This window comes from Diabrotica virgifera, chromosome 3, assembly GCF_917563875.1.
Source record: "Diabrotica virgifera virgifera chromosome 3, PGI_DIABVI_V3a".
In the NCBI taxonomy this organism is placed as follows: domain Eukaryota; kingdom Metazoa; phylum Arthropoda; class Insecta; order Coleoptera; family Chrysomelidae; genus Diabrotica; species Diabrotica virgifera.
This window is the reverse complement of record NC_065445.1, coordinates 204,816,577-204,831,938: the sequence shown is the minus strand read 5'-3', so window position 1 is coordinate 204,831,938 and position 15,362 is coordinate 204,816,577. Positions and strand designations below refer to the sequence as shown.

The 15,362-nt window shown below is 32.8% G+C and overlaps 1 protein-coding gene across 2 annotated transcripts in view; it reads right to left on the bottom strand.

The window, feature by feature from the left end:
- The window catches only part of LOC126882331 (cytochrome P450 4C1-like), a 214,924-nt gene that overhangs the window by 168,664 nt on the left and 30,898 nt on the right, over positions 1-15,362 (bottom strand). The window contains exon 3 of one of the 2 annotated variants that reach the window (XM_050647206.1): positions 492-689. The exons of the other annotated variant lie outside the window; for it this stretch is intronic. Coding sequence (XP_050503163.1) covers positions 492-689 — 198 coding nt within the window. The remainder of the gene's footprint in view (positions 1-491; positions 690-15,362) is intronic. 2 annotated transcript variants of the gene reach the window in all.

The window sequence follows — 15,362 nt, the reverse complement described above, 5'->3', positions numbered from 1 at the left end:
ATAAACGACGAAGAGGCAGACCAGCAAGAACATGAAACGTGAATATGAAAATGCTTTCGCAAAAAAAATATTGGGTAGAGAGAAGCGGAGACACTAACTACTGACCGAAAGGCATGGAGACGTCTGATTTCTCCACTTACCTCGACACCGTAAGGTACAAGAGGACGGCTTAAGTAAGTAAGTATAAATAAATATAATAAATAAAAAAGAGGTCCTAAAAAAGTACTACTACTTTTAGTGTAGAAAACTATGCAAAATGCAGTCACTGTCTACATCGAGCAATGCTAAAATTTAAAAAACTACATGTTGGTCGTTACGAATTTTACGGTTACGAATAGTTATAGTTACGAACTGTCAATGTTACGAAGTGCCGCCGTAATCAATTGACGGCTTTACGAATTGTCCGTTACCATTTTTAGGGTTACGAATTGTTGCGTTACGAAATGTCATTCAACCTTAACATACCTTACAATACCAAAATATTTACATACCTCTACCAGATAGTAAACCTTCTCCGACAACGTTACTCAGGTACTTATAGAGATGGTCTTTATTCAAAGCTGACTGATTCATTAATACTTTTTCTATATATTCCGGTTTTGTAACCAGGAAATAAAGTTTAGGTCCCAACCAAAAAGCGGCTACTTCTGGATAAATGGTTTGTACGTCTATTATACGCTGTAAAATTACTAAAAACAGCATGATGTTCTGTAATTTCTATTAATTTCTAGCCATATTTAGTCTATAAGTACTTTAATTGATGTTATATATGCAATTAACATTTCAACCAATTACAAGTATAGAAAAAAACTCTGGTTTTAAAAAAATATTTTTATGTGTTGTATTCTGATTATGAGTTCCAAAATTGAGGCACTCAGAGCAACAGTGGCCTAAGCCACAATTTTAGCATTTTTAGATTAATATACCAATAAAAGCAGCAACATTAAATCTTCCTATTAACAAGGATCTGCACAACCTACCTCTATATTTGGCTAAATGGGGCTACATAATTTGTAGCGCCATCCCATGAGCATAGTGGAAATGCGAATACAAAGATTGCATTTAACTCAAAACTTCGTTTTTGGGGCTAGGCCACTGTTGCTCCGAGCTCCTCAATTATAATCACCCCTATTAAGCTGCACCCCCCACCATCGCGAATAAAGTTCGTACTAGGCAAAAAATTTAGTGCTATGTATGTGCTAATTATTAGTTGCTCTAATCCGAATTTTGTTGCTCAAACCGTTGACAAGGAAATCGCGTTGAAAGCTTAATGGCAAGCTGCACCCACCCACACCGAAAAAAGTTTAAACTTATTGATTTTTTTGGTTAAAAATAAATTTGGTAATTAGTTAATTTATTCCGACTTTTGTTGCTCAAACCGTTGACCAGGAAATCGCGTTAAAAGTGGAGGTGCAGCTTAGTGGCAAGCTGCACCCACCCACACCGAAAAATGTCCAAACTTATTGATTTTTTGTAGTGAGAAATTTAGTGCCATTTATGTGCTAATTAGTTGCTCTATTCCGAATTTTGTTGCTCAAACCGTTGACCAGGAAATCGCGTTTAAAGTGAGGGGGTCCAGCTTAATGGTAAGCTGCACCCACCCACACCAAAAAAAGTTCAAAGTTATTGTTTTTTTTTGGTGAGAAATTTAGTGCTATTTATGTGCTAATTAGTTGCTCTACTTAAAAAACTTAAACTAAACTTAACTAAGAAAAAAACTTAATTGGGAAGAGCGAGGCCTGAATATTGACGGTAGAAGATTAACAAATTTGAAATTCGCAGACGACATAGTTTTATTCTCTGACAACCTCAAGGAGATATGTACAATGCTACATGAACTTCAGTTAGTGTATGCCAGTGTAGGTCTTGAAATAAACATCTCCAAACAAAATTCATCACAAACCTAGTACCTAGCGGAAATATCAATATTGGAGACAACGTAGTAGAGCTAGTGGAAAAATACATATACTTTGGACACGAAATAAAGATCACAAGAGACAACCAAACATGCGAACTACGAAGAATAATAAACCTAGCATGGGCAGCCTATGGAAAACTTAAAGACATCTTTAAAAGCGATATATGTACCAATTTCTTTAAAACGTAAAACATTTGACCAATGTGTGTTACCTGTGATGACTTATGGTGCCGAAACTTTGACATTGACAGCTACAACTTCTAAAATACTGCAAATAGCCCAGAGGAAAATGGAAAGGTCAATTCTGAGTATATCACTTCATGACCGAGTTAGAAATAAAGACTTAAGACGAAGAACAGGAGTTACCGATGTAATTTCCCGAATTGCCACCCTGAAATGGAACTGGGCCGGACACGTCGCCCGAATCAGTGATGGGGGTGGACGAAGAGACTACTTGAATGGAGGCCGAGATTAGACAAAAGAAGTAGAGGAAGACCACCTATTCGTTGGACTGACGATCTCAAGAAAATGTCAAGAAATTGGATGCAAAGTGCTCAAAATAGAGCACAATGGACAAAAATGAGGGAGGCCTATGTCCAGTAGTAAAGGAAAAGGGCTGTATGATGATAATGATGATGATGATACATACTATCGAAATATATCGGTATCCAATTTTGTTGCTAACCGTAGAACTTGCAAATGCATTAGTTTATCCCACCCGACCTTGCTCCGCGCTATATTATGTGTCTCTGTTCTATGTTAAATAAATAAGTTGCTGGTCCATTTTTCATACTTAAATAATTTAGGGAACACGTACCATCGAATTATACCGCTATCTAATTTTATTGCTCATTGTTTTAGTGAACATACAAGTCTTTCGTTGTGCGTCTAATGAGAAGCTGGCTCCGCCCTACTTTCAACGCGATTTCCTGGTCAACGGTTTGAGCAAAAAAATTCGGATTAGAGCAATAGCATTAATGTTTCACCAAAAAAGAGATTAGAGCAATTACTTCGCACATAAATAGCACTAAATATTTCACCAAAAAAAAAGGTTTGAACTTTTTTCGGTATGGGTGGGTGCAGCTTGTCATTAAGCTGGACCCCCCCCCACTTTCAACGCGATTTCGCAACATGGCTCCGCCCTACTTTCAACGCGATTTCCTGGTCAACGGTTTGAGCAACAAAATTCGGATTAGAGCAACTAATTAGCACATAAATAGCACTCAATTTTTCACCAAAAAAATCAAGAAGTTTGAACTTTTTTTGGTGTGGGTGGGTGCAGCTTGCCATTAAGCTGCACCCCCACTTTCAACGCGATTTCCTTGTCAACGGTTTGAGCAACAAAATTCGGATTAGAGCAACTAATTAGCACATAAATAGCACTAAATTACTCACCAAAAAAAATCAATAAATTTTTTGACTAGTCCGAACTTTATTCGCGATGGTGGGGGGTGCAGCTTAATATGGGTATTTCCACTAAACCATTATTGCCGGTTAACAATTAGAGTATTAGAGTATTAAAATATTCTAGTGGTTACAGTAGCAATCCGGGTTCATTTCCCAGCCATCCCAATATTTTTTTTAATCTATGCCGAATAGAATAAAATTTAGTCTACATTCGATGCTCAGAAAAAAATTATTAAAAAAATATATTGGGGTGGCTGAGATATGAACTCGTCTTGCCTGATCAAATTTAGCGTCGTAAATACTATACCAATTCGGCGATAATGGTTTAGTGGTTTAGAACGCGTAACGTGTAATCAATAAACATTGCTATCAAGTTGATGTTTATTTATAAAATAAACTTGAAAAACTCGTGATACAAGACCTCGCCAAACCAGGTAAAAATGAGTGGTGCACACAATGGCCCAATTACAAAAGAGCTGATATGAATATTACGTGGCGCAAAAATTATTTGTGGATTATCATTTTCAAGGAAAGCAAAATTATGTTTTATTTTGAAAGATTATTCCATAATACATATTTGTTAAGGAGGTAAAACACGCCACAAAATATTTGATGGATTTTGCAGTTAGATGCTCTTTTGTGGCGTGTTTTACTTACAAGCTAATATACTCCAGGGAAATAAGCTAGAAATAGACCATGTTCGGGACACGCAAATATCCAGGTAGCTGATTACTTTTTTAGTTATTGTAGACCTATAAGAAGAAAACCAACCTGTTTCCTGCCTAGAATTCGCGTCCGTTTTTTAATTATTAACAATTTAGTGCAAAAATCGCGATTTTTTCGATTTTTTGTACCTCATTCAAAAGCTAAGTAGTTGACATAAAATTACAAAATTAAATTTTTTAGAACCTTAAAAAAAACCTTCTAAATGCCGATTTTTGAAAGTTAAAAAGTTAATTTGTTGCTACGCAAGCTGAAAAATAAGTGAAAATCGTTATTTGTTAATAACTTTTACTAAAACTACCTTAGAACTTTAGTATTTCACCCAAAGTTGGGTATTGGGGTACTTAATAAACCCCTTAAAATTTGAGATAGATCCATTAATTAGTTTAAGAATTATTCTATATTTGTTTTCCCAGAGACCTTTATTTTGCAATAATATAAATTAAAGTAGAAGAGTGGTGCTATCAAAGATGTACTAAAAAAAGATAAAAAATTATATAATATAGTCAAAAATCCTAATGCCAAATTTTTTGAAATTTTGTAGTTTATAAACATTTAGAATAACTTTAAAAATATTGTCCGTGGAAAAATCCTTTTACATATTAAAAAAGCTGGTATTTTACACGAATTTTTAAAAATGTAGTTCAATTGGCGACTAGTCATGGTAAGTGAAGGGGGAACTAGGAACCGACAAATGCAAGAGTTCAAAAACTAAACAAGGCAACTTAAAACTACTATAATTTTCTATATCTCGGGATCTACTGAATATATTTTGATCGTTCTTTTTTAATTTGTATATAATTTTTATGTACATTACAAATAATATGCAATTTGTCTAGACATTTATTAATTAATAAACATTTATTATTATTAATTTGTTTAAACAATTTTTGAAGAAATAACTTTTTCCCAAAAATCCATGATTTTAATCATACTTTCAATATTAATCATAGAAAAAGTTAAGGTATACTTTAATAAATAAAAATGAATAACAACCATTTTCAATTTCGTTGCAAAACGAAAATACGTATGCCTCCCGATGAGAGACTAATAAGTTTCGAAACCGGTAGAGGTGCTTGCTGCACTCTCTGATTGGACTAGCATATGATGCGGCTGTATTTTCGTTTTGCAACGAAATTGAAAATGGTTGTTATTCATTTTTGATTTACATGTTTACTCTGATTGGAGTACGAAGCGAACGATTCTAGTTTGAACTTTACCGCGCTGAGCAGATGGGACGTGAATTATAAATTGTAAAATTCCCTCATCTTCCTTAGTCTCAATCCGTTATGGCTTGCAAATTGTAGAAGCCTCGGAGGTGTAACCAGAGAAGGTTCCCTTTGTTTTCAGTCTAGTGGGGTGTAGAGTGTAGAATAACATTATGTTGTTTATATGTCAATGGATTGAAAACTTAGTCTTTTAATAAATATTGTCTTCAATAAATAATTATCTTATAAAAATAATTTATAACCTCGACACCGTAAGGTACAAGAGGACGGCTTAAGTAAGTAAGTAAGTAAAAATAATTTATTTATTAAAGTGTACTTTAACTTTTTCTGTGATCATTATTGATACTATGATTAAAAAAATTGATTTTCTAAAAAAATACCTTTTCAAGAAGTATTTAAACAAATTAGACTGTTTATTAATTTTAATACATTTATAAACAAATTGCATATTTGTAATGTACGTAGAAATTATATACAAATTAAAAAAAGAAAGATCAAAATCCATTCAGTTGATCCGGAGATACAGAAAATTGTGTTAGTTTGAAATTGCTTTTTCGGTATTTAACTCGGTGGATTTGTAAATTCCCCCTAGTAATCGTTTTAACTACATATTTGAAAAATCGTGGAGAATGCTGTGAAGGCACAATGTTTTTGAAAATTTTTAGGAAAAAATAAAAATCCCATTCTTTAAAATGGCATTAATGAGATTCCTTAATTAATATAAACAAATTAGCTGTGAATTAAGAGAAAACACATGGCTAACTTTGTGCCAAATGACCCCAGGCTAACTTTTTTATTTGAAAATTCGTGTTAAAATAGTAGCTTATCGAATATATAAAAAGATTGTTTCTACGGACAACATTTTTAAAGTTATTCTAAATATTTATAAACTACAAAATTTCAAAAATTTGGCATTAGGATTTTTGACTATATTAATTAATTTTTTATCTTTTTTTAATACATTTTGAAACTATCACTCTTCTACTTTCATTTCGCATACTCAGAAATGCCATACCTTCATTATTTTTTGTCTTATGTTATTGCAAAATAAAGGTCTCTGGAAAAAACAAATAGAATAACTCTTAAACTAATTAATGGATCATTCTCAAATTTTTAGGGTTTGTTAAATACCCAAGTACCCAACGTTGGGTGAAACACTAAAGTTCTAAGGTAGTTTTAGTAAAAGTTATTAACGAATAATAATTTTCACTTTTTTACAGTTTGCGTAGCAACAAATTAACAACTTTCAAAAATCGGCATTTTAAAGGTTTTTCAATGTTCTAAAAATTAAATTTTGTAATTTTATGTCAACTACTTAGCTTTTGATTGGAGTGCAAAAAATCGAAAAAATCGCGATTTTTGCACCAAATTGTTAATAATTAAAAAACGCACGCGAACTCTAGGCACGAAACAGGTAGGTTTTCAAGAACTAAAAAAGTAGTCAGCTACCTATATCTTTGAGTGTCCCAAAAAAATCCTTATTTCTCTGGACTAATATTATGAGATAATTATTTCAAATTAAAACTAGAATTTTACTTTCCATTAAAATAAAAATACATTTTTGCGGCACGTAATATCAATATCAACTCTTTTGGATAACCATATAAACTGGAATATTTGGTGAGGTACTCATTTTTAGCGGGTGTAGCAGTTTTTTATTTTTGTTAACACAACACATGACATACAGGGTGTCCCAGACTAACTTATCCACGCTATACCTCTCAAACGAATAGAGATTTTCAAAAGGGACAAAACTGATCTATTCTATTTCTAATACACTTTAATATGGCGTAGAAAAATCATCAACTAAATATTTGTCCCTTAGTTGCAACCTCAAATTTTTTCAATAGTACCCTTTATATTTTTTTATGATTTTGTATGTGGTTTTCCACCGTCTATTTAATCTTTCAGAGATAACCTGGCATGATGGCACATAAATGGTAACGTCGGACTCACAGTCCGCAAATCCAGAAAAGGTCCAAAAAAAAAACAAATATTTTCGGAAAAACGGTCTGAGAACGGTCATATATTTAAAATAAACAAAAAAAAACTATTTGCACAAAAATTTAGTATTTTGTGTATATAAACTCGTGCTTTGAAAATAAAAATTAACAGATATATCTTTTACACATTTTGGGTACTATAAAACACCCAAATTATACAAATACAAATAAACTATTTCTAAAAAACTAAACACAGACTTAATAAAAAACCAATGTTTGAGCTGTATAGTAGATATACATGTAATGAAATGTGACACTCTTTGTGAAACTTCCAAGACTTCGGATATTGGCTCCTTAATTTTTTTTCCATGTCTTCGACGTGGTCCTGTATATCTTCGAAATCTCCTTCCAAACTAGCATCGTCATGGATAATGTTCAACTTCTGGCTCAGAACCACAGAGAAATTCCGCATGAAGCTTTACAAAATATGCTTGTTGCTTTTCAAAACTCGTATTCAAAAAATCTGTAAAAAATAAGTTTATAATATCATTCATATTATAATGTACAGTATATCACTCATAATTATAAATCACATAAATCGTCTTATTTACCTTAGAAATAAAATATAATTATATCTTACCTGAAGATTTGTTACAACTTGTATAACGTGCGGACTCACACTCCGCAAGTCAATATAACATCAGAACTAAATGCACTAGACAACTCTCACATCCCCCCTAAATAAAGTGTCCCCTTGCTTGAAGCTATCGAGCATCCCACGACCGAGACCGTAATGAATCGTCAAAAATCGACCAATAATTCGACAAGCGGATTCACAGTGCGCACGTTAACTCTGAAAGGTTAACAAAGTTTTTAAAAATAAAATGTGTTCGTAATGGTAGGGGAGCAAAGTATGCTAAATTTGCAGTCACTCTAGCGTTATGGGGACCTATTGGGTTATGATTATTACATCCTAAAACCAAAAAGTAAAATTTTCCATTTTAGTGGGGTCTCCCCACTTTTAATTAAATTTTCCATTTCCAACAATCGTTTTTTCCGATTATAGCACCATCAATCTATAATTCAAAAAAATGTCTCGAATAAAAGTTGCTAATTTTTAGGTTAAGAATCCAAATGTGCAATAAAAATTTGGGATCCCATTTAAAATTTTAAAGTAACCCCCCACCCCACCTACGTGGGGTGTCGTGTTTGGTACCATTCGATAGATTTTTAAAAAATATTTTAAAAGTGTATTTTTCAGTTTTTCGATCTGATGTTCGTTTTGCGAAATATCGCGGAGTTTGTATTTAAGATTTTTAATTTATTCCCCACCCCTTTCCGTGGGGTCATGTTTAGTACCACTTTATAGATTTTTGAAAAATATTGAAGACATATTTTTTAGTTTTTCGATCTAACGTTCATTTCGCGGAATATTCCCTTTTTTGGGAAACTTTTTGACTCGCCCATTTCCTTGCCCTGCTCAAATCGTCAGATTTCTGAAATATAAACTCTCTTGCATGTACCTAACTTACCTTATCTTAATCTGACAATTTCGAGTATTTTTAAGGATAGATTTTTTTTCGGGTCCCCCTTAACGAACTTCCCTGTGTTAAAAGCCAATATATGGTAGAAGTACATCTGTAGGGTACCAGGTTTCTCTCCATATGATAATCTGACGCGCTCGAGTAACTGCAAAAATCCCCGCTTGGGCTCCCCTACCATAAATAATCAAGAAAATATCAGTTTATTTTTAATTTTTGTTAAATTAGTCAGGAAAGCCTTGAAGCTTAAAGGAACCATAAAAATAATTGTACTTAAGAGCACACATTAGCGATCAACAGGTAGCAACAAACGCGGTCCAAGATTGCGAAAGCTCTGCGAACTTTCAAAAGTAAGGCAACAGTGCGTCGGTAATTCGACACTAACAGTGACGTTTATACTATCAAAAACAATAATTTTTATACACATAGGCGCGAAATGTTGCCAAGTCAGTGACGTTCGATTTCTTGTTATAAAAAAATCGATTTTTAGTAGTTCCAATGTGACACAAAATCTAGGCACGGGATAAAAAAGTTTATTTGAAGAAAGTGTATTTTTTTGTCTTTCTTAATGGCGGTACAGGCTCCTTTTTTTAATATTTTATTTAGTTATAGAGTAATTTCCACATACTAACATATTTCTCAAATTGGGCTCTGTACCGCCATTCTTTATATATTACGAATTTGTGTGCCAAATATCTCGACAAAATATTCAAATTTAGAGCCGCAATCTTGGAACGGGTTTGTTGCTACCTGTTGATAGCTACTGTTTGCTCCTAATAAAAATTACATAAAAAATAAATAAAATAAAATAAAATAATAATTAACTAATTAATATTATCACATTAGGTATTCGAATGTATTACTAGATTAGATGTTCGAATGGTGTCCACCTGCTGCAACGCACATTTCGAATCGTGTCAGAAGATTTTTGGTATGTAGGTAAATCGTGCTCGATTTGTCATTTTTCGGTTTTTCACAACGGGGGGGGGGGGCACAACGGCCTCCTTTATTCAGATGGACTTAGCCAAGTTTTTTATGTATTTTGACCCGTAGAACACGAATTTTTTGGGTAACAGTTGATCCGGATATCGATAAGATTGTTCTACACTTGAGGAATTACATAACAGCGATTTCTCGCAAAACAATACATTTTTTGTATTTTTTTAGGTTATTTTTGAACCCGAATAACTTTTGACTAAAAAAGAAAATAGCAATTCTGCTTACCGTATTTGAAAATTCAAGTGAAATTATATCGATTTTGATTATCTGCATTACTAAAAATTTATTTTTTTATTGTTACACAAAGCTATAAACAAATATTGTTTCCCGAGGACAATACATGCGTTTTAACGCATGTTACCTACTTGTTGAACCTACTCTACCTACCCGTTCGATTTTAAATGGAGGATCATTGAAAACGTCACTCAAACACTATGTGTTTATAGCTTTGTTTAACAATAATTTTTAGCAATGCAAATAACTAAAACCAGTATAATTTCACTTAAACTTTCAAATGAGTCGTCTAGTTTCAAAACCCGACAAATCCGCTTTTTATGAATATTGAGTTATTCATGTCAACAGATTTGTAACCTTGCCCTCTACAAGTTTATACTGAATTTCGGATGCAAAACCCTCCAAATCTAATCCTAATTTGCATTTGAAATATTGGGTTGGTTTCAAAATCCAGCAAATCCAATGAATAGCCATAAGCTTAACTTTCATACCAAAACATTTTTTTTAATTTCCCAACATTTGACCTCAGTGGATTTGTCGATAAATACAAATACCTAAGAACCTGTATTTCAAAGAAAAATGATCAAACAACAGAAATAAGGACCAGGATAAAAATAGCAAGAAATGCGTTTGTAAAAATGAAAACAGTTCTCTGCAACAAAGACCTTAGCTTAGAACTGAGATAAGAGCTTTGAGATGCTACGTGTTCTCGATACTACAATACGGACTTGAAAGCTGGACATTAAAGCAAGAACACATAAATAAGCTACAGTCATTTGAAATGTGGTGTTACTGAAGGATGCTTAGAATAGCATGGACACAGAGGAAAACGAACACGGAAGTATTGCGAGAAATGGGTAAAGAATGCGAAATAATAAACACAATAAAAATAAGAAAGTTACAATATCTGGGACACGAAATGAGGGGACCGCGATACGAAATGCTAAAACATAATACAGAGAAAGATAAGAGGCGGAAGGAGTATTGGAAGAAGGAGAGTGTCATGGTTAAAGAATTTAAGGGACTGGTTTAGATGCAGTTCTATGGAACTCTTTAGAGCAGCGGTGGATAGAGTGAAGATAGTGATGATGATATCCAACCTCCGATTAGGAGACGGCACTTGAAGAAGAAGAAGGATTTGTCGGGTTTTGAAACTAGACGACTCAAATGCTGCAAGCAGAATTGCTTGTTTGTTTTTTAATCAAAAGTTTTTCGGGTTCAAAAATTGCATTTTTTCGATTTTTTGAAAGTTGAACCGCGTTTATTTCGAAAACTATGCATCCAATAAAAAAAACATGTAAGAACATATTTTGCTTAGAATCGCCCAAAAAATACAAAAAAATGTTTTGTTTTGCAACAAAATCGCTGTTATGTAATTCCTCAGGTCCTTTGTCTATAACAATCTTACCGACATCCAGATCAACTGTTACCTAAAAAATTCGTGTTCTACGGATCAAAATACATAAAAAAACTTGGGTAAGTCCATCTGAATAAAGGAGGCCGTTGTACCCCCCTAGCGACAGGACTAAATGTGTATTGAAATAGGTGGACTACAATATTAATAATTACAATGTAATATAGTTAATTCGTATTTTGTTAAATTTTTTTCATGTAATTTTTATTACATAATATATTTAATGTTCCTTTAAGCTTTAAGGCTTTCTTCATTAATTTAACAAAAATAAGAAATAAACTTATATTTTATTGATTCCTTACGAACCCATTTTTTTGAAAAATCTGTTCATGACGATGGAAGACCACATCCCAAATTATAAAAAAATTACAGGGTGCTTTAAGGCTTCCTTCATTAATTTAACAAAAATAAGAAATTAACTTATATTTTGTTGATTCCTTACGAACCCATTTTTTTTGAAAAATCTGTTCATGACGATGGAAGACCACATCCCAAATTATAAAAAATTTACAGGGTGCTATTAAAAAATTTAATGCTAGGGGTTGTAACTAAGGGATCAATTTATGAGATGATATTTTCTACGCCATATTAAAGTGCATTAAAAATGGAATACATCTTATTGGATTTGGTGGTAAATTGTGGATGATAAAAGGTAAATTGGAGCTGGAGGGTCAGATAAGAGAACAATTGATGGAACAACTGAACAGAATAGAACAGAAATGGAAGATCAAGTGAATAGAACAAACAGAGCCGCAGGTTGCCTAAACGACACAATATGTAGAAATAGAAATATCGGAAAAGAGATGAAAGGCAGAATTTACAAAACATCAGACCAATCATGATATACGCGGCCGAAAAACGACCCGACATAGACAGGACAAAAATATTGATCGAAACAGCGGAGACGAAAACTCTTCGAAAAGTCGATGGTATGGGACAGAGCTAGAAATACAGATATTCGATGTAGATGCAAGGTGGACAACAATAGTAACTGGGTAAATAACAGAAGAACAGAATGGAATGACCACATAAGCGGAATAGAATAGAATAGAAATATGCTTTCTTGTCATGAAAAATTTAACAATTTTATAGACAAAGCTTACAAGCATTATAAAAAAAAACAATAACAAATACAATTTACTAAAATTATACAAATCGTCAATATAAATAAAACATAATAAAGTGAAATATAAATCAGTAACAATCTATTTCAAAATTAAAAAAAAAATTGCAAATTGCGTAATCTACCTTAAGAAATTTAATAAGTAATTAATTGATGGATTCGACCATTACTTGATGGAAGTTCATTTTATCTAACAATAAAATAATGAAAACGTTTGTTTTCTATACTTCCACAAAATTTATTACAACTAAGTGACTACAGCTGTTTCGGCAGAGTGCCAGTCTCAAGTGATATAGTTTAAAATGTGTTTGCCTTTTTAGGTCTTTAACTGAAGAGGTTGAGGAGTGGGGAGCTGTTTGTCTCGAGTTGGTCATTCAGAATTACATCTGTATTTTTCAATTTATTCATTTCCATAGATTCTAAAAAAGATAGCTTAAGGCCTTTATTTTGGATATGCAGAATTTGCAACTCTTCATTGAAAGAATGATTATGATCTAGAAGGTGAAGTGCGTGTGTAGAAGTGTCTGTTTTTCTATTGTTGAAAGCCCTTTTGTGTTCTGCTATCCGTTTGTCAAAAGTTCTGCCAGTTTCACCGATGTAAGTTTTCGGACAGTCACCACAAGTTAGTTTGTACACACCACTCTGTAGTTGCTTGCTCTTTCGGCTTTTATTGTTCTTAATATATTTACTTAAGTTGTTGATAGTTCTGAAGGCTGGTGTTATTCCTTTCTTTTTTATGTATCTGGCTATTTTTGTTGTTTTCTTGCCAGTATATGTGAGAGAGCAGAAGGTACTGGGTTCTGTCTGTGGTGGTGGATACACTAATTTCAGGGCTTTCTTATGGAGTTCTTGGTTTAAAATTTTGTTAACAGTTTGTTCGTTATAGCCGTTGTTTACTGCTATTTGTTTAATGATATTTAGTTCTATCTCGAAGTTATTTTTTGTCATGGGAATTTCTGTCAGTCTATGTATCATGCTATGGTAGGCTGCTAATTTGTGTTGTGTAGGATGGGATGATGAATTGTGTATGGTTGTGTCAGTATGGGTAGGTTTATAATATACGGAGAACTCATGTTTGTTGTGTAGTCTGGTAATCGTTACATCTAGAAAGTTTATGGAATTATTCTGTTCTGTTTTTATTGTAAACTCAATATTACTATGAAGTGAATTAATGTATGATAGAAATTGGTCAAGTTGTCTGTTAGTTCCTGTAAAGCATACTAGTATATCATCCACGTATCTCCACCAATATAAGAACTGTTTAAATACGGGATGTTTAGAAATTGTTGTTTCAAGTTGGTTCATAAATATATCTGATAGCAGTGGGCTTAGAGGATTACCCATAATAAGTCCTGCACTGTTGTTTGTGTATATTTGATTATTGAATTCAAAATAGTCTTGATTTATGCAAATTTCAAGAAGGTGTAAAATTTCAGATGCAATGATCGGATTTGTACTATTACGGTCTAAAAGATTTTTAACTAAAACAAAAGTTTCTGTAGGAGGAACACTAGGAAAAAGATTTTTTAGGTCAAATGAAATTAGTCTGGAGTTGTTGGGTAATTGAAAATGTTGTATTTTATTAATTAGTTCTAGTGTATTTTTTACGGTGAATTTAGGTGAAAATTTAGTGTATTCTGTAATAATATCTCTCAGTTTTTTTGAAAGTTTATATGACGGAGCTGTATTTATTTATTTATTTTTTTTTATTTATTTATTTAGTACCCAAATAACAGTACTGGACCAATTACAATCTGGGTTAGTGTATTAAGCGTATTAGTAAATTTACCGTTTACAGATCATAAACATAACAACAAAACAGTATAAAATACATAGACTACATAAACGCCGTTTATATGTAAGTGTGTGAAAAAACTCAAAATGAGAAAAACACACTCACATACGAACAACGACGAACAAAAACTTATAAAGTAATTAAAGAAAAACAGAAAATACATAGTATGTAAAACAATTAAATACAAAAATACAGAATAAATATATAATATAACAGCAAGATGTTAAAAAGTGACTGGTTGCAACCTAATATCGTTAGCAGTATTCTTCTTCTTCTTTGAGTGCCTCTCCTATCGGAGATTGGATATCATTAGGGCGATTCTAATTTTATTTACTGCTGTTTTGAACAATTCGTTAGTGGTACAGCCAAACCACTCTCTCAAATTTCTCATCCAGGACATTCTTCTACGGCCTGGATTTCTTCGTCCTTGGATTTTTCCTTGCATTATATTTTGTAGGAATGTGTACTTTTGTCCTCTCATCAGGTGGCCTAAGTATTCAAGTTTTCTCTTTTTCATACTCCGTAGAACTTCTGGCTCGTTATTTATTCTGCGTATTACTTCTTCATTTGTAATTTTATCCACCCAACTTATTCGTAGTATACGGCGGTAGCACCACATCTCAAAGCTTTCAAGATTTTTAATATTCCTCTGTTTAAGAGTCCATGACTCCACACCGTAGAGCAAAGTACTGAATACATAGCATTTTAACATTCTAGTTCGTAGATGAATACTAATATCACGATTACAAAATAATTTTTTCATTTTTATAAAAGTAGACCTGGCAATTTCAATACGTCTTTTTATCTCGTGATTTTGGTCACCTGTTTCATTGATAAGGGTTCCCAAGTATTTGTGTTCGTTTACTTTTTCAAGTTGGGTACCGTTTATTGTGATACTAGTGTCATTTATTGGATTCTTACTGAAGGTCATATATTTGGTTTTTTTGACGTTCATCCTTATGCCGTAGTTATTACATATCTTATTCATAGTTTCAACTAAATGTTGTAGATCTTCCGCTGTTCTTGCCATTATCAC